This window comes from Emydura macquarii, unplaced genomic scaffold, assembly GCF_026122565.2.
Source record: "Emydura macquarii macquarii isolate MOO-44397 ecotype Brisbane River unplaced genomic scaffold, CSIRO-AGI_Emac_v2 contig_2636, whole genome shotgun sequence".
Taxonomy (NCBI): Eukaryota; Metazoa; Chordata; order Testudines; family Chelidae; genus Emydura; species Emydura macquarii.
The window spans coordinates 26,577,375-26,599,608 of NW_027132773.1; the positions used below are offsets into that span (position 1 = coordinate 26,577,375).

General features: G+C 41.0%; 1 protein-coding gene across 4 annotated transcripts in view; it reads left to right on the forward strand.

Annotated features, from left to right (window-relative positions):
• The window catches only part of PLXNB2 (plexin B2), a 310,572-nt gene that overhangs the window by 210,414 nt on the left and 77,924 nt on the right, over window positions 1-22,234 (forward strand). For all 4 annotated transcript variants that reach the window (XM_067564325.1, XM_067564327.1, XM_067564326.1 and 1 more), the window contains 4 exons: window positions 11,601-12,708; window positions 15,091-15,273; window positions 16,530-16,652; window positions 21,170-21,270. In XM_067564325.1, the coding sequence (XP_067420426.1) occupies window positions 11,601-12,708; window positions 15,091-15,273; window positions 16,530-16,652; window positions 21,170-21,270 (1,515 nt within the window). The remainder of the gene's footprint in view (window positions 1-11,600; window positions 12,709-15,090; window positions 15,274-16,529; window positions 16,653-21,169; window positions 21,271-22,234) is intronic.

Genomic DNA, 22,234 nt, shown 5'->3' on the forward strand with positions numbered 1-22,234 from the left:
TCTTACTTATGATTAGGAATCTTTGCCTTGTCAGAGATTTTTATCCTCTTCACCCCAGAATCCAAGCTGATGGGATGAGTTCATGCACTGACTTCCCCTTCATGGAGACAGTGAGGAATGCTGTCCTTTGATACTACGCATGCCTCATTTGCCTTCAGTGGGCCACCTTGCGTGCAGGATGAGCATTTTACCTCAGTTAATGCTGCTTTTCCTGGGTGATGAGTTACACAGTGACAGAGGCTTACAATGTGAACACTTAATGTAACTTTATACCATGGGATATAGACATTTTAAGTAAAATTAATACATGTGGCACCCTACAAGTATTCCATAAAGTCTAAATACATTCTTATAACACTAATACTTGTTTTAATTATACTAACCCCCAGAGAAGCCAGTCTGGTTTCCAGCTATGTATTTGTCAGTGTTCAATGAGGTCTTGGGATCTTTGGCACGAACTAGCACCTGGTCTGCCAGCATCAGAGTGGCAAAGGCAGCACATTAGTGGAAATCCTTTCATTGGAGTGCAAAATATTTAACTACATGTATATTGCCTGTGTCTAATTAGCTGGTTGCTATAAAAATAAGAGTTCCCTCTACCCCTTATTGGCTCGAGTCTGAATTTGGATCTGGATCAGAATTTTAAATACTCTTGAGTCCAGGTGGGTTTGGAGGCAGTATTTTGATTTGGGCCAGTCTAATGTAAAAATCATTAATCAGCTTTGAGGTAATGCTACAATTGTTCATGTGGATCCTGGTCCTGCAAACTGCTCTGCTCAGACCATATAACTCTCACACAACTCTTCTTGGGCTGCAGCAGACCCAGGAGTTAGCCGCTACAGAGATCCTTGCAGGATTATGTAATTACTGCTTAATATTAATAATAATTTATCATGTTTATTACAGTAATGCCTCAGAGCCAACCAGGAGTTGGGTCCTGTTGTGCCAGGCACAGTACAAACACAGAGAGAGTTCCTGCCTCAAAGAGCTTGCATTCTAAAGAGACAAGACAGATACAGTCTGGGGAAAGGATACACAACACACAAGCAGAGTGAACAGTGTGATGACAGCAAACGTGTGTCAGTTTTAATTTGGTGGGGCGGGATTATTTTGGAAGTGGAATAAGCTAAGTGAAAAGAAAAATGAAAAGGGGGGAGGGGAAGAGGGGCAGATGTGGCGTGAAACTGAGGTGAAGAGACTGAGGGGGGGGCCTTGGAGCAAACAGCCAATCAGTACAAGACATAGAAAGTCCAGTCAAAACTGCATAAAACCTCTAATTGTCCAGAGGTCCCTGCTTTGGCTACTTCTGCTCTTACCAGCTGGAGTCTCTGGCTGGTTCCCTCTGTTTGGGTTTCCCCAAATGCCATCTGGGTCATAGTTATCCCAGAGGGAATGAGGGTCATCCCCAGCACCATTCTGAGTCCATGGGAATGCTGGGGGGAATGGTGAGCCCTGTTTTGCCACTCTCCCACAAGTGCAGGAATCCCTGTGGTCGCTGCTTCTGTCCCTACCAGCTGCAGTGTCTGAAGCCTCTAATAGAACTGTGCGGCACTGCTGCTGTTAAGGCCTCTATGACAGAGTCTTAAGAAAACTTTAATCTCTTTATGTTCGAACAGCCAAACACTTTTTAAGCAGGGGATTCATTTGTGACTGGTGGTTGACACTGTCTTATATCTTGCTGATGCTGTTGTGTATGAGAGTATTGCTTGGAGTTGTTGCCAGAACTACGGGAAACTGGATGAAATGCCCTGTTGTTTTTTGTTTTTTGTTTTTTTCCTCGGAAATTATTGTGGAAATCTAGAAACATGACTGTTTTTAATTTTCTAAGGGAGCATGACTAGCTTCAGTGTCCAAATCACCCTTCTTCTGAACTTGTGGGAAATCTGTACACACAGTTTGAGCCTGGAGGACCTTGTAGGTAGCTGCCTTCCCCTCACGGAAGCCCGTCCCTCCACCCCATCCGCCAAAAAGTCCATAAAATCTTTTTGGATGGTCTTGTACATGCCATCATGTTTTACCATTTCCATCTCCTACCTTGCCCTTCTTGAGGTCCTCAGTTTAGCTAGCCCAGAGGGTAACTCTCAGCATCTTCGGTAGCTGGTGATCTTTCTGAGGTAGTTAAATGAGTTCTATTTCATAATCTCCATTATTGCCTCAGATTTTTTAAAACAAGAATCTATCAGAGAGACAATGAGGTCTTCTGGATAGGGTTTGTTTTTTTATAAATAGACATCTACATTTTTGTATGGTAAGACAGTCCTTGAACACTTCGCAATCTTCTTTCATTCACATTTCAATGCATCATAGCAACTTGCTCTTTCTTTCTTAGTTGTCTTTCCTCTCATTTATTTCCCACTTCATCTCTTTTGTCTGGTAATATGCCTTTTTTTAGTTTTTTAAAAAACATTTTTGTGAAAACAAATGAAATGTATGTTGAAAATTTCTGGATTAAACAAGTTTTCAAAGGTGGAGTGCTTCCCACTATTTCACCAGTTAGAAGTTGGGGTGAGGGTTCCAAAATTCAAGGTTCAGTGTATAAAAGTGGTCATGGGGTTGGCTTTACTTTCTTTTGATTTAGGCTGAGCATAGGTTTTCTGCCCCAAAGGTTTAGAAGGTTAATTATCATTAGAGCTGTGAGAAGGATGAAAGGTCCATTTCATGAAGGATTTTGAGATTTCAAAATTTGGCTACATTCTGAATCAGAGTGAAAACCAAACATTTTGAAGGAAAGGAAATAAAAAAAAAAAAAAAAAAAAAAAAAAAAATTCAGGTCAATCAAAATATAGCATTTTGTTTCAACAAAATCAAAATGTTTCACTTCAATTTTGACTTATTTTGTATTATTGATTCAAAATAACAAAATTTCAAAACAAAAGTCATTTCAAACTGAAATATCAAAATGTTTTCTCCTGAAAGTGTAGAAATGGGATGTTTTGACACTGTCAGGACATTTCTGGTTTTCTTCCTAAATGAACTTCCAGTTCAATCAAACCAATGTCACAAAGCCATTTCTATTTCAACGGAAGTGTGTATTCCAACAGAACATGGTTCTGTCAAAATTTCTCTGACCAGCTCTAATCCTATGAGAACTGCCTTTCTACACGCTGAATCTAATAAAACCAAGAATTTTCCCACTTCCCTTTCAAGTTAATAATGAGCTCTGCAAGGAGGATAAAGGAAGATAGTTGTGGCTGCAGATGAGAGAGGTCAGAGGGTTAGTAGATACTGACCTGAGTTTATTAAGTTATGTTTTTCATTGTGCCTAATAATAAAGGAGTTGATCGTGTTATTAGACGCTTGTAACCAGAGACTTGGGAATCTGGTTCAGAATTTCAAATATTGCAAAATTTGGACCTGGAGTTGTAGTTTGGCCTACTACAAAATTGAGACCAGTTGTGAAATGTAGAACTGGATTGGAGTTCGTGTTCTGAAACCCCTCTCCCAAACAAGTTGCAGGCTGCAGAGGACTTTGAATTGGGATTATTGCTGCTCATATTCAGTCTTATCAACCTGCTAAGGCCAAATCAGAGGCCACAAAAATTATTCATGTAGAAAACTTACAGTGCTGTGGGACACATTCCTTTAGTTTTAATGATATGACGATAACCTCAGCTTTGTGTTCTTCATTTCTGATGTAAATAATTTTCAACAATTAAAAGTGAAAGAATACCAAATGCTGCGTGGAACCTAAGTAACTTTGGGCCTAAAATGAGTGATGTCCCTCAAAATGAGGAACAAGAGAAACTTGGTAACATCATTTTGTAAGAGTTTGTGGGATCTCTTCCCTTCCCCTTATGTGGATTCATGCCTCCAGACATTCCACACACCGTTTCAGATTCATAAAACCCCCAAAACTCAAAATGAAATTCAGCAAAAACTTCCTAGGTTTTTCTGGTTTCTGGGCAGGAAATCATAATCTTTTGTATGGCTTAGCCCAAAACCATATCAGCCCAGGTTTGCAAACTTCCTCTTGAAAGAAAACCTCCAAATACATTTTTTTGTGTGTCTGACTTCGTTACCAAAGTTTAGTTCAGCATGTTGACATGGGTTAGCGAAACACCCTGAAGATAAATGACTGAAATTATTCCATCTCTGAAGATGGGAAGGGATAGTATTTCTGAAACATCATTTTAGGATGATGAGGGAGTCAAAGCTTATGCAGACACTTTCAGAAAAAGATTGGGTAAGGTAGGAGGAAAAATTGTAAACATCCTGTAGGTATCAAGCTAAATAAATGCTGCTAGACATGTTCTTCAGGATATTTACAAGAGACGCATTAAGGCAATTTGAAAATGTGTGTGTCTGAGTACGGATTGTAGAAGTTCTGTCTCTTGAGGACTTGATTGATATTTTCAGGGTTTTGGTCTTTCTTAATAAAAGCATATAACTATGTACTTAGATCATTAAAATTGATCCAATGAGAGAGAGAGAGAGAGAGAGAGAGAGGTGGCTGTTAGCCTTGTTTTTAAAAATCGCTTTATCTTCGTAACCAAAGTGGCTTCCCAAGTACTTACTGTGTTTTGCCCTTCCTACATGTGACTTCTGGGATCTCATGTTGCTTTGTAAATGACAACAAGGTATTTGTGATCCAATTACCTTGTCTTTTAAACAATTTTCCTGCTTGTATTACACACCTCTTTTTGTGTCTCCAAGTACTGCCGGCAGCTGCTTGGATTTTGGTGGGTTTGAATACTCCCTATCTCTTTTTTTTCATTTGGGCCTTTTAGCAGTATATATAAAGTGCTTTGTGAATGTTTTTATTCTATAATTTATTGCTGCCATAAGATTTCCCCACCTTATTAAAGAAAGGGACTGAAACTGAATTTTAAAAGAGTAAGAATAGCTCCTGCAGGGGGTGTGAGGGAGGTTTGGTGTGGGCGGTGGCTCAGAAAAGCAAGTGGTTTTGCAATTCAGTTAACCCTGACAGACAGATTGGGCAAGAGGAGGATTTTGATAGAGATAGCAGGCGCGGGAGAGAAATGACGGGCAGGAATTTGAGGATGAAAAAGGCAATTTCATTTACGTGCTGAATAGAGCCTCCATTTGGCCCCTGTTTTGTGTAGTGCTGAACTCCCTGAACTCAGTAAGAGTTCTGGGTGTTCATCGCCCACCTCACAGGATCAGGTGCTAAATAAGTCACTTACTGAGCGTCTTTGGGCAAACGACTTAGGCCAGAGTAGTCAATAGGTGGACCACGGACCAAATCCAGACCGCCAGATGCTTTTGAACAGATTGTGGAATCTTTTTATTTACTTGGTGGATTCCCTGTCTGTAAAATGGACATAATACTCTCTCTCCCCCACCTTTTCTGGATTGTTTATTTAGAACATAAAACTCTTTATGGCAGGGAACTATCTCTTGCTATGTTGTACAGTTGCCTAGCACAATTCATAGCTTCCAGGGCCAGAAGCGACCACTGTGATCCTCAGGCCATAGAACTTCCCCAAATAGTTCCTGGAGCATAGCTTGAAGAAGAACATCCAGTCTTGATTTAAAAATTGTCAGTGATGGACAATAGGCAATCCAAGTCAGTTGGGTCCTGTAGGTGCTGCCATAACACAAATAATAAAACAGCAAAATCCTTCTAGCATTTATTCTCTGTCAGGCTGAGTTCATGTAAGAGTGTACAATGATTACAGCACATCTGTACAGCACATCTGATTTCATTTTGTTCACTGTGTGTTAATGTAAGTCTTGAATCAATGTGCCTGATCAGAACTAAACTTTTAAAAGTGCACGGGGGGGCTTGCTTCTGGATCTTTTCCATGGCACATTTAATTTTTGTTTACTGTTTTCTTGGAAGGGAAAAAAATGAAGCCAGTGAATATGATAAACTGGACTGTAATCCTGCATGGATATCTGAGATAATTTAGGCCTAGTGCTTTGAAAAAAAATATATAGGCAAGCCCCCCCAAAATAAATAAGCTTTATGGCATGTGCATGTTATTTCGGTTAATTTAACTGGAAACTTGTAATTTATAGAATTTAACTGAACTGCTTTGGAAAAAAAAAATTTTTTTAAATGGCTTCTAATGGGACTTGAATTTTCTTAGGTATAAGGACCCTTCCTAATAAAGATTATAACTGTCATCATCCTGATATTGATGTAAATATCAAAATATCTACAGGCCCCAACTGAGACTGGAGCCCTGCTGTGCTAGGTGCTGCACATACATATGCAGTAAGACACATTCCCTGCCCTGAAGAGTGTACATTCTAAATAGACAAGACAGACAAAGGGTGGGAGACAGCAAGTATTCTTCCCACATTACACAGAGAGAGAAAGCAGTCACTCAGGAAGTCTGTGACAGAGCTGGGAATTGAAACCAGATCACCTAAATCCCAGTCCAGTGCTGTAATAGGGCCATACTTCCTCTTGATGAGGCATAGCCTCCTGCTTGGATGTACGGTGCCTGTATCAAGATGACAGCCCCTAACAAACGCCGTATATAGAGATCAGAGCAGTGATGGGTATCTCTAAACCTTTCCTTTCTAATAATTACATCCCAATTCAATAAATATCCAGTTCGTAAAGGGATAAATTCTGCTTTCAGTTACATCTCTGCAAACCCTTTGATATAAATGGATTTATGTGGGTGTTAACTGAGGGCAGTATTTTGCCTAGACTGGTATAAGAGATTGCCGCAGTTTTCCTTAAGGGATATCCAGTAAATCAGGCCTCGTCTACACTAGCACTTATGCCCGCAAAACTTTTGTCGCTCAGGGGTGTGAAAAAAGCTACACCCTTGAGTGACGTAAGTTTTGCCGGCATAGGCGCTTGTGTGGACAATGCTGTGTAGACAGGAGACACTCGTCCACCGACATAGCTACCACTGCTCATTTAGGTGGTTTTATGATGTCGGTGTGAGAGCTGTCTCCCATCGACGTAAAGCAGTTACACAAGCACTCTTACAGCAGCACAGCTGTACTGATACACCTGTTCTGCTGTAAGTTTTAAGTGTAAACTAGCCCTAAGTCACTTCTTGGCTCCTGTTGCTAAGCTTGGGATAGTATCATTTTATATATGTTCCCTTTCCGGTGAAAGAGAATAAACAAATGAGTCTGAGCTTATCTGCATTCACTGTGTCCTTAGATCTGCCTTACGCACTAGATGTAGAATTAGATATGATTGTTATATAATACAGCTGAAATAATACAGTACGCCTGCTTCTCCAGCTCATTGCAGATAAGATGGCACAAACAAGGGACCATATTTTAAAGTGTTATGACTCGTGTTGTTCCATCACTGAAATACGGAAGGGGAGATGGCTTGTTTGGATTGGAACACTAAGCTCCTGGAGAATGGTGGGGAAGCAAGGGGAGAGGAGTCTTCTCCAAATAACATAGTGCAGAGCTTCTCTGAGGCCTGGAGAGAGGTTAGTTAATAGAACTGGGGAGGAGCACAGGGTTTCGTTGCACTGTGTCACGGCAGGCATCGAAGACTGCATTCATCAGGAATGCGGTATAATTCTGGAATCTTTCCTGGTTGCTCTGGTATACGAGGTCACCCTGTTATCAAGAGGCAAGCTGACACTGCCTCTTCTGCTGCTTTATTTACAGTTAACTGCTTGGTTTGGCCCATGGTGGGAAATTTGGAAAAAAGGATTGGGGTTAGTCTTTTTTGCTCTTTTTTTATTATTTTGAACTAAACTGGGTCTAAAAAAGGCAGACTCGCTCTACTTAAGGAAAACAGTCCTCCTGACTTCATGCTCCTCCTGTGCCTAGAACCATGAAAATACAGAGAATATAAAGAGAGATTAAAATGATTCAAAATGCCAATGTGGGTCTTGGGCACAGCACACAGTTTACTATTGCAAGGAGAGTTCTTCCCTCCCAGGTTGAAATGTTTCTACAGACTGGATGTTGACTTTGTTGTCCTGCTCTTCAGTGCAAATGATGATTCAGGCAATTCCCTTTCAGCTCCCATAAAGGAGTTTGCTGTTGCTGCCAACTGTAACGTCTGTTTTGGCACAGGTATAAGGGGGATTTTTCAGTTCCCTACTCTGCTTTGGCACTTTTTTGTTGTTTGCACCTTCCCACAAGGCACTCCGCTGTTAAATAACTTTTTGTTTATAAATTATTTCTCTTTTCTGGTGACCCATTTCTGTTCACAGCCTCAGATCTTTCAGATTTGACTTGAGATCCCTTATAGTCCTTCCCCTATCAGGCAGGTACTAGACAGTCACACAATTAACTTTCAAAGCAAGAGTAACTGGGTAATATTAGTTTGCCAGATTTCTCTCTGTGTATTACTTTTTTTTCCTTATACCTACATGTTCAGGCATGCATGCTTTCCTTTCCCCACCCTCATAACTTACCTTTGCAAGTCTGCGAAATGTTTCACACTTGGGAAGCCAGCCTGAATGTCATGGGTAAAAGGGGTCTGCGAGGGCCTTAATTTAATTTCAATCAATCAGCTAGTCTGTTTAAAAGTTGAAATGCAATTAGCTTGTGAAAGTGCAGATAACTTCAAGAGAATTCTAAAACCAATTGACATCATAAAGACAAATTATATACTATTCAATTTTGATATTTTATTTAAGGAAACAAAGTTGAGTATTAAGACCATGACACATTATCAGCAGTCACAGGAAAAGTTAAGGCCTATTCTGCACACCAACTGACACACCTGTGGGAAATAAAAGTACAGTGGCTGCCATTAAACACCTGAAAGGCCTGATCCAAAGGTCACTGGAGTCAAAGGGCTTTGGATCAGTTCCTTTATGAGCACAGCATTAATAATTTGTTATTGGCCAACAAGCAAGTTTTGAAGTTAGATTCCACTTCATAGTTTATCATGCCCTTTTTCTCTTTACCCATGCAACCCTCTGTTGCCAACTCTTTTTTTTTATTGTTAATCTCATGATATTTTGTGATTTTTCTTAAAGCTCCATATCCTGGAGACATTAATTTGTGAGAAATTTCAGATTTCATTTTGAGTGTCTGGCCCTTATGATTATGAAGAAAAGATTGAAAATGTATGCGCTTGGGGTTTGCAGACAAGAATCGCATGATTTTAAAGACACTTATGGCTTTCTGGGGCTTGATTTTTGAGGGCTTGATTTTTGAGTGCCCTCACACTCCCATTTGCCTTGGTAGCTTTTGCTCTGCCACTGTCCTCCACTTGGGAGCTTCCCCCCCAACCCACAGATTTACATGCCCTCCTTGTGTTCAGCTCTCTGCTGCCCCTTACTCAAAGGGGGAGCTGACATAAAATCACTAAAGGGCTTGTCTATGCAAACTTTCACCAATCACCTAAACTGATTTTTAATTCATGCTTTTTGTTATTTCGGTGCAAGACTGTGTGCACGGACAGTCTCTCTTCTTTTGGTCTAAGAATGCCTTAAATTACTTTTTTTTTCACCCTTTTTTATGGCATGTAAGCTAAATCAACATGAAAGTCACATACAAACTGGCACTTTAATAACCAGAGGTACTGTGAATTAAAACCAGTTTTGTTATCTTGATGACATATTGTGTGTAGATTAGCACCAAAGTCACTCATGACTATTTTCCATGATTAACCTTCTGTGTGTCCCCCAGCTGGGTTGCCAACCTTGCATTTTAGTTTTTACTGAAATGAAGATCTGAAGTTGATTTATTTTTACTGACATGGTAAACTTTTCACTGACATCACTAAAAATACCATAAACAATGCAATAATGTCACAAAAGTGTGTACTCACTCGCAATATTCTGTACATAGGAATTTGGAATTATGCAATTGTTTTAGTTGCAGTTAATTGAGCAATCGGGTTCTTTGGGCGGGTGCAATAATAGAAAACAGGAAATTGATAAAGTCATGATCTGTGTAGTTTTATGATACAAGAAGTGATTCTGAATGATGACAATCAATGTCAGAATACAATGTTTTATTTCTACCCAATTTTATGGACATTTTCATTTATTTACAGATTTACTGATAGGGTTAACATTTTTTACATTTTTTTTAACTGACTGTTCTTAAATTTACAGGCGGTTGGCAACTTTCCCAAACTCATTCCCAGTACCCTTCCCTACCTGCTGTAGAAATCCGCACCCGTTCCTGCCTCTGTGCTGAGCTTCAACCACTGCCTAAGTGTGATCTGTCATTCTGCTCTAGTGCTGATTTTGTGTACTGTGTTAACCTTGGAGACTAGGCTGTCCCTGAAGCACTTCAGCTGTAGCTATAGTGCACTCGAATTAATTGATCAGTCAGATTGGCTCCGATGTGCATACAGACAGTTGGTTCCCAAGTCATTGTTAAGGCAGGAAGGGGTTGCAAGCGGATGGACTGGTGAAAGGGAGAGACAGAGTTAGAGGGGTTAAAAAAAGACATACACAACTCTCAGCCATACCCTCCCCCAGCAGGCCATCCTAATAAAGCTGGCTTGGCTTTTCCAGGAATGCTGTACTCTAGGAATTGCTGTAACATATCTCATTCTTAGAGTTATTGGAAGATAAGCTTGATGTATCTACCAGACATTTGCTTGTCATGCAGTTAGGCATGAATAAAACTAGCTCCTGAAAGTTTAGTTCTGAAAAGAGATACACACTTGTTGCGTCTTGGGCACTTTGACAACAGTAATAATATGAAGTTGCCACATGGGCAAAACTGAGTTCCTAATAACTGTGTTTACAAACATGCAAGGCCTAACTATATATACACTGCTAGTCTGGCTGGTTACTAGAACCTAGAACGTGGTGGGCACCATTAGAGGACTCACGAACTACTTAATGGGGTATTACCTAATTCCTATATGCTTAAACACCAAATGAACTTTACTGAAAAATAATGAAGTTAATGGATTAGGTGTCTTCCCCCCCCAGCAATTTGGTATGATTGCTATAATTTTTAACTCCTTAGAAGGATTTCCTGGAGCGACAGAGTTTGTTGCTCTTTGGATTAATGCAGGTATTCCAGTTCTCTTTCCTTTCTTCCTCTGACTCACCAGCTCCTCAACTAACAAATGTTTGGAAGGGCCTCACAGAAATGGTAAAATTCAGTAGCTTTCAGTGTAAAGATTTCAGCTAGAAAGATGGTTGCTAATATGTAATGGGAAAAAAAATTAAAATCTTACGTTATGCTGCATTTACAGTTATTGGATATGTAAAAAGTCTGATCTTCTTTATACTTTCAAAGAAGTTGCCATATGATCTTTAGCTGGTGCTTAAACTTTCAGAAATTCCCAGAATTCTGCTGTTTAAAAACACTGAAAGTTTTGTATTTGTTTAGGTTTTTTTTAATCTAAATTAGGGCCCACACCAAACAGCATCTATCTGAAGCTCTGGGAGCTTCTGGCTTATCTTTATAAGCCCAATAACAGGAGTTACAGAACACAAAATCATCCAAAGCAGCTGCACTTCTCCTTCCTCCCACCCTACCCACACATCATGTAGTGCTCCATTGACAGCCTTTGGATCGCCAGTCATGTGACCATACTCAAATTCACCACCAAACTCTCCCACAAGACAATTGGTCTCATTTTACACTCATCAGAAAACCCCAGTAATTCTCAGAGGTTATTTGGTTATAAATCAATATTTTTAAAGCTGAGGTTAATAAAGTTAGGTTAAACTTTACTTTCCCCATGTTTTACATTTTCTGTCTTTTTCTTTTAGGCATTACATAGAAATGGCTTTATGGATCTGGACATTGAGCATTTTGAGCTGTTTTTGTGTCAGCTGTGGATTCAAGGCTAAGAAACTGGATTCTTTTCCAAGTCCCACAGAGTTAAACCACCTTACAGTGAATGATGATACTGGGACTGTCTATTTAGGAGCAGTAAATTTCCTGTATCAGCTTACAAAAGACCTGAAGGTTCTGGTGTTTGTAAAAACTGGTCCAAAAATGGATAACAAAAAGTGCACCCCTCCCATTGAAAATCAGTGCAATGAAGCAACACAGACTGACAATTTCAACAAGTTACTTTTGCTGGATAAATCGGAGAGAAAAATCGTTGTGTGTGGGAGCCTTTTTAAGGGAATCTGTGCAATCCGGGAGCTGGAGAAAATTGAAAACAGAACCTATTACGTTGACAGTGGTGGGGAAAAGTCCTTTGTGGCAAGCAACGATGAGGCTGTGTCAACTGTGGGACTAATCACCTCCCTGGACAAAGGCCGAGTGCTGTTTGTTGGGAAAGGGAATGGACCAAATGATAATGGGATAATAATTAGCACTCGGCAGCTGTACAGTGAGGATGGAAAAGACATTTTTGAAACTTATACAGACTCTACAGCTATTAAGTCAGTATATCACTCCTCAAATACGCAGCAGTTTGTGGCAGTCTTTGAACATGATAAATATGTTTATTTTGTCTTTAATCAGCAGGAGAAACAGCCCCTTATAAACCGAACACTAATTGCACGTCTGTGCAAAGATGATGACCATTACTACTCTTACTTTGAAATGAACCTGAGCTGTCAAGACGGTGACAGCACTTATGACCACTGTCATTCTGTCCATGTCACAACCCCAGGAGAAGAGTTGGTTAAGAGCATAACCCAGCCGGGACAGGAGGATAGTGTCCCATCAGATGACAAAGTACTTCTTGCGCTCTTCAGCAGATTCAACAAAGATAATGGCTCTCTCAAATCAGCCATGTGCATGTTTTCCTTGAAACAGATCAATGAAAAGATGGAAGACTATCGGGAGGAATGCTACAGTAAAACTGTGCAAGGGTTTTATAAACCCTTTTTATCAGATGTTCAGTGTGGAACATATGGACAGGTAATGTGAACCTCAGCTGTAAACTCTGTTTAAGACTTTCTGTGATGGGAAATAAAATATTAGGAAATCTAATAAGGCATCTGATACAGAGTGGCTGTTTAATATATTGGACAAAGGCATAATCAGATGATGTGACAGGAAGTTGAAATGAGATGAAAAAATTGCATCTCATTTCCAATTTGATTTAAAGAGATGAATTAGACATTGCAACAGTTTGCCAATGAGAAGTGGTAAAGGCATTATCACTTGGAGCCTTTAAATTGGTGTTAGAATGGATCTTTTAGAGTAACATCCGATTCTATCACAAGCTATTGGGCTCAACTAAGTTATTTTACGCAGCAGGGAAAAATTTCCTCCGGTGTAGAAACTATTGGGTGAAATTCTATAGGCTGTGTAATGCAGGAGGTCAGGCTATAGGTGATCATAGTGGTCCCATCTGACCATAAAATCCATGAATCTATTAATTTTGAAATGGTATTTTAAAAACTTGAGACTGGTGTTTTGGGTGCTCTAGTGTTTTTAATGTTGTTTTTCAACTGGACTCTTAATTTTTGAGCATAGGGCCTGAATATTTCTTCTTCCCAGACTATGACCACCGCGTTTTGGCCCCAGATACTTCCATATGATGGTGGTCAACCTTTTCTTTCACAGCCTGTCAATAACACTGCATCACTGTCTGGAGAGTCTTCAATATAGCTATTAAAAATAGTCCCTTTCTCCCCTCCTCTTTCTCTTGGGGTTTAGGGTGTTGCCTATGCCAGTGTTTCTCAACCTTTTAAGTAGCAAGTACCCCCTAACTTCTGAAAATGTTAATAAGCACCCCAACACTCAAGTTTCCACGGGATTCTATATATTTACGGACTAATGTGAGCCATATATTGGAAGAAGGGCTGACTATATAAGTCCATGATATGGCCGTGATCTAGTGTGGGTTGGATTACCACCTTTACACCAGGGGTGCACAACTCAAGTATGTATCTGGGCTAGAGGTGACGTTGGCCAAAGCTAAGAGGCTTTGAGCGGCATGCCAATGCTGGGGAATATAAAGCACTGTGCCAAATTTTTTGCCGTCGATTTGAGAGGAGGAAAGCGTGAGAGAGAGAGAGAGAGAGACAGAAAAAGAAGGTAACTGGTAAAAATTAGGGTCTGTCATAGCTAGAGCAGTGAAATTGACACGTTTTCTGGGCACTGGGCTTTGAGCCAGGGAGGGGGGCTACTGCCACCTAATCCAAACTGGGGCAGAGGAGGTTTCCGTGCCGGCTGGGACGCAGGGATGTGGGCAGACGGCTGCTGCGCGTATTCAAGCCGGCGCACGGGAGGCTGTCCCTTGGCATGGAGCTGGGGTGCGGGTGGCTGCCACCCAGCTGTGAGCCCAGCTCGTGAGACGCAGGTGGCTGCCGCCCACATCCCCCAGAAGCTAGCTGCTGCTGCCTGCCTCCCTGCTGGGAGCTGTGACCGGGCGGGAAGTGGGCGGTTGCCGCATGTCTTCCCCAAAAGCTGGCGGCTGTCGCCTGCCTGCCAGCTGGCCCCAGGCAGGAAGCGGGCAGCTGCTGCCCACCTCCCTGGGACTGTAGCGGCTGCTGCCTGCCTCCCAGCTGGGAGCTGTGACTGGGCAGGAAGCAGGGGGCTGCCGCCCGCTTTCCCAGAAGCTGGGGGCTGCTGCACACCTCCCCTTCACTCTTTTTTCCCCTGGGTAACCCCTGCTTGTGTCTCGCGTACAGGGGTGCACATACCACAGGTTGAGAAACTATGGCCTATGCGACACTCCCAGCCTTGTTTGCCTAAGAAGCCAAAAAGATCTACTGGGTGAGGAGTTGATTCCTGTGGTATCTGGACTTGTGAGAATGAGAATCAAATTTAGGAATTCTGCATGGTGATCAGAGGGGACAATTCTTGGCTTCACACAAATGAAGGGGAGGTGTGTATTAAAGGGTAAAAGGTCACTAGCTGGCAACCTTATAATACCAGATTCAGTAGGAAGGCTAAGGCCTTGTCTACACTAGCACTTTTGCCGGCAAAACTTTTGTCACTCAGAGGTGTGTGGAGAAAAAAAACACACCTCCAAGCAACATAATTTTTGCTGCCATAAGCACTTGTGTAGCTGTGTTACGTTGATGGGAGAGCTCTCCCGCCAACATATTAAAACCACCTAAACAAGCAGTAGTAGCTATGTCGCCAAGAGAGCGTCTCCTGCCAACATAGCACTGTCTACACAAGTCCTATGCCAGCAAAACTTACATTGCTCAGGGATGTAGTTTTTACAGGAACAGCTACAATTTTCAGCTAATCATCCTTGTATAGGGTTATATTATGATAATAGTGTTGCATTGTGTTCTGAGTTCTGAATTTTTAACATCATTCTATATCTCCATTCATTATTAGAATACAAGCAAAAATTTCCCCTGTGGTTATGAACACTTACCATATCCTTTGGGGAGCAAACATGGCATTGTTGTGAACCCACTGTTACAGAAAGAGGGGATGAACCTAACAGCAGTTACTGTGACAGTGGAGAATGGGCATACAGTGGCATTCCTAGGAACTTCGGATGGTAGAATTCTTAAGGTAATGTTTCTGATTTTTAAAGGACTAGAACACATTTAAAATGTTTCAAGTTGTGGCAGTAGCATGCTTCTCTATTAAAGACAAATAGCTTTTTAAAAGATAAAGCAGGGTTTCAGGTATAGATTCTTTCTGCACTTCACATTTTTTAAAGAGGAGTACATAAGGCTATTTCTGAACCACTTCTCCAGCTCCTCCAATGTGCTGTTTTGTTTAGTATCCCCTGTCTGTATGACATCATTTGAAGTATTGGAAAAAAGAGGGGAAAATAACTGTTGGAAAAAAACAAACAGCATTAGGCACTCTAACAATTAAACATACAATTGCAAATTATAACCACAATCAAGATACACACACACACACACAATGAATGAATTAGTCCTGCCAGTAAATTAAAGCAGCAGAATATTCCCTTTCGTTCTTCCTACCACCCCTCATAGATCCACCTTCGGCTTTCCCCAAAAGTCCTGCCAAATGCATAGCTTTTGCAGCATACCTGGAAAAGTCATCAGGTTTTGACTATTTCAGACTGCATTCATTCATAAGATATTAGTAAGGGCAATAAATAGTATGCCTACCATTTAATTAGCACTTTATATGGTGAGCACAGCAAAGATCTTTAGTCTTATCTCCATTCAAGGCAAGTTACTTCAAGAACAACTCTTAGAGCTGTAGTTCTGCATCCTCATCTTATAATCTGGCCCTCTAGTGACTGTAGAAACCTGAAAGGCAATATGCGGGCTATAGACAAAGCTCTTGTAAATTGTGACTGAAGGTTGTTGCGTTTAGGGTTTGGGTTTTTTTAGAGGGAGGCAGGGTGAACCTTCATGCACATGTATAGTGTTATGGAATCATCTGAACTTTGGAAGTCCTGCAAAATTGTTTTGCTTGAATGTTAATGATAATGGAATATCTCAAATAGTTTGAAATTTGGAGCAAACGCCATTGGATAATGTAAGAGTAAATAACTAACATGAATGTGTTTTAAGTGTGAAAGCATGGAGTAGAGACTCTATTAAGTTAACTGGTCTAAACAAGATAAGTTGGTAAAAAGTCAATACAAGTACGAAATACTTGAAATGGAGGGAGATTTCTTTTCATGCCTTGTGATCCATTTCCTGCTTTGGAAGTAGGTTGCTTTAAATTAGAATGTTTTCCCCAACACACATTTGAGAGACTGAAGTAAACACAGGATTTTCATTAGAGGTAAATTGAAATAATTAAATAGCAGTATTAAGCACCTGTCTTTTATTAAATAGGTGTTCCTGGGGACTCCTGCAAATGAATACAGCTCTGTTCCCATTGAAATAAACAAACCCATAAAGAATGACCTTGTCCTTGATGCTAGCCAAGAGAACCTATACGTGATGACCACAACCACGGTACAGTATCTTGCTTTTTGGGAAGGTGTCCATAAAACTTGAAGTGTGCGACTATATTTTTATAATTCACAATTATTCTCATGAGCCTTCACATTTGGTATGATTTCAGCTACCTCTCCATGTGTGTCCATATACATGCTTTTACCGCCAAAGAGGGTTAGTTTCTTAGTTTCCAACAAATAAATGAAAAATGTTTCAGGGCATAGCGCAGAACAGAGAGAAGGTGGCTACTGTGTCTGCTCCTTCCTTTGCCTGCTTCATCTTCTCTTTACTGTGCATTCATGCCAGCAGGGAAGAGCAGCTGGGCAAGTGGAAGGTGGGAGACTATAAAACCAAAGACAGTGGGTGTAAATTGCATTCCTGGTGTCAACAGTCCTCATTATTTTAATGGCGAGTCTTGGGATATTTGGTTTCAAGTTCCCAGCTGCTGGAGTTTTTAAAAAAAAAAAAAAAAGTGAGAATCTTGGCTTTCATTTAAAAAAAAAAATTTGTAGTCCTCAAGGTTACAAAGAAAAGCTTGAAAACGTGACACAAATGCACCCTAAAGGCTGAGGAACAAAGTGGCAAATAAGAAGAACTGCCAGATTTTTTTTATTTATTTAATTTTTTGGTGGGCCAGATGCATGTTTTCGAACAGTTGAGGGTAGCGATACTTTGTTCCAGGAGTCCCTGTACAGCTTGGGGCCCAAGGAATCCGGGCAGCAGTAGAGGAGCTGCCTCTGTTATAGAGGGAACAGTCAGTCTCTAAGCTAAGGGATTCCCCCTCTTGTCTAGCAGCCTGGAGCTCCATAAGAGAGCGGAGAACCAGCAGGGGGTAGGAAGGGATGCCAAATCTCTGGCAGCTCCTTCACCTCACCTGGCTACTACCTGCCTCCCTTTTTTGCCACTTCTCTTGGTGGTTGCTGGAGCAGCCAGCCTGGGAGCAGCAGATGTTGGTTCACCAGCCCACCTGGGCAGGCAAGCCATGTTTGCCATTAACTAACATCAACAGAATCAGTGGGAGAGTGGGAGGTGAGGAATGCTGCAGAGGTACTAACGATGGGTAGGAGGTTGAGCTGCAGGGTAATGCCACAAAGGCTGTGGTCTCTGAGGAGAGAGTGGTATGGGGAAGGATGGACACTTTGGACTAGGATGGTGGGCAGGAGGAGGGGAGTGTCTGTGGAAGATAAGAGCTTTAAAATGAGATGCCACAGGGGGAAATGAGCCAGTTCAGTGAATGATGAAGTACTTAATGTGTAGACTAGAGCACTATGAGAAAGGTAGTTCTGCTTTGCAGAAGATTGCAATATTCCAAAATCTGGTTCCATTCTGATTCAAAACAACCCCCCAAAATTCCAGACTTCTTTGTGAAAGGGAAATGTGCCCAGGCCCTGGGGCAGTCTGTCTGGTAAGACCCCCCTAGAACCACAAAACCTGGAAGCCTTGCACACAGCTAGGAGAGCTCTCGAGTAGTTGAGTAGGCAAGATGGCAGGAAAATAATCAGGTTTCAAAAGTTCTGTGGTAGGCTAGGTTCTGTCAGATCCATGCCTGGTTTCTAGAGAGAAACTGTCTCTGCAGGACACCCCAATTTCAACAAATCAGGAGATTCTATTGAAAAAATGTTTCATCAGTGTTTTTCTGACCAGCTGTAGTGTAGACTACAAATTTGGAATGCTGTGAATCTCAGCCTGTCTCTACACTCCAACAGGGGCAACAGGGTTTTAGCTTTATTCTGACTATCTCACTAAAAATAGTGGGGATGCAGTGGTCATGCTTCAGTGTAGAACAGTATAGCAAGGAGATTACATGGTTGGGCCAGGAGAATTTGTACAACCCACACAAAAGCCCACATTGCCATGTCTTCACTGCTATATTTAATTAACTAACTAGATTCCAACTAATAACAGTAGGTGTTGTGTAAATATGGAAGGCGGAAGTAACATAATTCCATTAATCACAATAAACAGTCAAACAATCTAACTTACTTTTAAAAACGACATAAATTGAGGGAGACTGAAAGTCTGAATAGCATGAAGAAATAAAAGAGCATAACTGAAGGGAGGGGAAACAAATATTGAAAATTGTACTCTTAGTGTACCATCTGGATATGGAGTCAGAAATTAGTATGTCAGAGAATCCAGTGCAGAGTTGCAAATTGTAGACTCACCCTAAACCAAAGTAAACAAATTGAGGACCCTATCCCTGTGCTGAACACTAAATGGCAGCTGTCAGATGTAGTGAACTTTGTCACTAAGAGATCAAGTGCTGGGCTCTAGCAGAGTGAAGGCAAACATAGTAGGTAGTGTTGTGCTGGGAGATAGCTTGGTGTATCTAATTTAAAACATTAGAACTGGCGGAAAGATGGTAAAGAAGCAAATAGAGATTAAACTCAGAGAGAGATACAGTTTCCAGCTTTCCTGATTCACTTCTCCTCCCCATCTGTTCAGTGTTTTCTTCTGTTGTGTAAATAAATAGTGAGTGGTTTGGAGCAAATGTTTTTAAAGTCTAGCCCCCTCACACCCAATTCCCAGAGCTCCTGCAGAGATCAGGAGAAGCCCCCTGCAGCTTCACTGGCAAATTAGAAAAGGCTGTGTCAACCCTGCCATGCCTATTTGGTTCATTCAAAGTATATACAAGTGGTAGACTTCCAAATTCAGCATGATAGCTAGCTACCATATTGGGCAGTAACTTACCATTATATTTGGCTTGTTTCCTCTTTAGCTTTTACCAATCTCTTTGATTACAAGTGTCAGAAAATCTCTAAAATGAGCTTGTCTGCATTTTAAAGCTGAATCACACTATCTAAACTGAGCTGCTATTTTTTGAATCCATTAAGTTTACATCAAACTTGTAGAAGCAATATCTCTAGGGCTTGCCTGCCAGGATTATGAAACAAATACTTTGACATAAGGGAGAGCAAGAGTGCCATCCCTTTAATATTTTATTACTCACAAGCACTGTACCAATTAGCGAGAGAGTGTCCCAGGATCCAAACTCCATTTAAGTAAAAATCTAAATGAAAAAACAGTATGAAAAAGTGAGGACAACACATATCTCAATAGGTGGGAACAAATACTGAAGCATTTTTTTTGATTGACCCATATCTTGGCCTCTGCTAATGTGCAAAATCAGAACAATATTTTGGATTTTCAGAGTAATTTTTTAGTGAGCTGTCAGTTGCTTTAAAAAAAAAAAAAAGACTTTGAGTTATGATTGTCAAAGGTTTTGTATTCTTCAGAAGTAAATCTTGATGGTCGGTGGTGACAGAAAGAAGAATGTCCCATTTCCTTCAAGAGCATTTGTGCAATTTCAGCAGCATAATTAAAAAAGGACTGACTGTGCCTTGGCTCACTTTGTCATATACTGAAGGAAAACAAGGTTGTTTACACCCATCACAACAGGAAATCAAAAGCAGAGGCAATGTGTTTGCTAGCGGTATGAGTAGCATTGCTGCAGTTTTCTCTGCTGTTGCTTCCTTCACAGTTTTACATTGCTTATTTCAATTTTTCCACTTCAGTTTGTTGTATGGCAACAAGGGATATGAATAGAGAAACGCAGTACCCATGGGGATTCCAAAATTCACTTGCTTTTGAACATGCTGAACTGCTGCCGGCTAGAAATACTACTTCTGGATATATTTCCAAGCACTGGGTGATAGCACCAACTATAATGGGAAGGTATTCTAGTTATAAAGGGAACCGGAATGGCTATGTTTGCCAGTCAGTTCAAAGATAGACTTGTGGAAATGCCCATCCTACAGCAGCTATTCTTTGAAGAATTGAAAAGACATATGTGCAGTGTCTAATGTTTCTGCCCCACAGGAATCATTATAATGGGGATTTCCAGAAGGTACCTCTGCATAATCTGGGAAAAATGATGGAAGGGTTCATTTCTAGCACAACCAAAAATACCACTTTACACTGGACAGAAAATTAAATGAAACTTGCAATGCAATAGATGGAGCCCTGCGTGGATGCAAAAATGTGGATCCACATCTAATCCGCATCCACCAGAATAAACTTGTATCTGACCCGCCATCCACAATCTGTCTTTTAAGTCTGTCCACATCCATGCTGCACCCGCAGCCCTGGGGCACCCAATCAGCTGTTTTGCGGCCAGCCCTCCCCAGGCTGCTACCGAACAGCTGATGGGCGGCGGGGGGCACCGAACAGCTGCAGCCAGCCCCTACTCCTGGATCTCCAAGGCGGGGAAGCAGCCTCAAAGGCTATGAGCTTCAGACGGCTGCTTCCCTGCCTTTGAGATCCGCGTCCGATCCACCATCTGCAAAAAATGGCCTGTGGACATTCACAGAAATAAAGTGGATATCCATGGATTTGCAGGGCTTTATCAGTAGAGCAGAAAAACAATGTGAAATTGGGCTCCATTCACAAAGTCAAGGATTAGGGAAGTGGTTCATTTGTCTCTGTGGTCATGGTGAAACCAAGTGGAATACTTTCTTCAGAAATGAGTTGAGCTATGTTGATCCTTATTTTCTTCATTCACATTGTGTTTGGTTTTTTTCATCTTCATTCTCTAGGTGTTCCGCCTCCCTGTCCAGGAATGTGCTAGTTACTCAAACTGTACTTTGTGTACTCAAGCACAGGATCCTTACTGCGGCTGGTGTGTAATAGAGGGGAAGTAAGTATTGTGGATAGTTTGCAGGTGGTGTGTAGTGTAGTGTGGCATGGATTGATACTGATCTTAGAGAAGGTCCTTGTATTCAGGGTGTGCTGACCAATGCTGATTAATTTTATAAAACAAACAAGTCCTTATTTACGTATTTGAGTACATTGAAGAAACAGTTTCTTTTATGCTTCTGAAAATCAGTATACGTCCTATGACTGCATATTTTATAAGTCTGAACTAAACATTCAACATTTTCCTAAAAATTAAAGGCATCTCACCTTTTTAAAGTACAATGCATAGAATATGGCTGGGTGTTGCAGGCAAACATGTAATATAACAATAAAGAGAACTGCTAATACCCATAAAATATAAATCAATCAAACACAATGTTGTTATGAATTGCTCTATAGTGCAAGGCATAGCATACTGAGCTAACAGCTAATCACAAGAGCATAGGAACTGGCAGTTGACTGACTTTTCTAATTAATATTCAGAAATGTGTAATCTGTGAATGTGCTGAGCAATATTGGAATGTCTCTTCTTTTTACACTGCATTGATGGGGTCAGAATAGGGGGCTACAGGCTTATAGCTCTACATCTGATGAAGTGGGTTGCATCCCATGAAAGCTTATGCCCGCAGAAATTTGTTAGTCTTTAAGGTGCTAAAGGACTCTTGTTTTTGCTGTATACAGACTAACATGGCTACCCCTCTGGAGCTCTGCTTCTGACTGCTAGGTTAATTAACCACTTGACACAAGCAGTTGGGGTTTCATGATATGAAGTGCTTGCTGTCCTGCACAAAGGGGTTATTTAATTATGGCAGGCAGATGAATTTCAGGCCTCTTGCTTCCTTTTTTAAAAATTTGAACCATCTCATTAAGTTACAAGCTTGATGAGAAGCAGAACTGCAAAGGTTATACATTCCACACAGGTTTGTCGAATACGCTATAGCTTTATCAGTCATTTGTTAGCACAA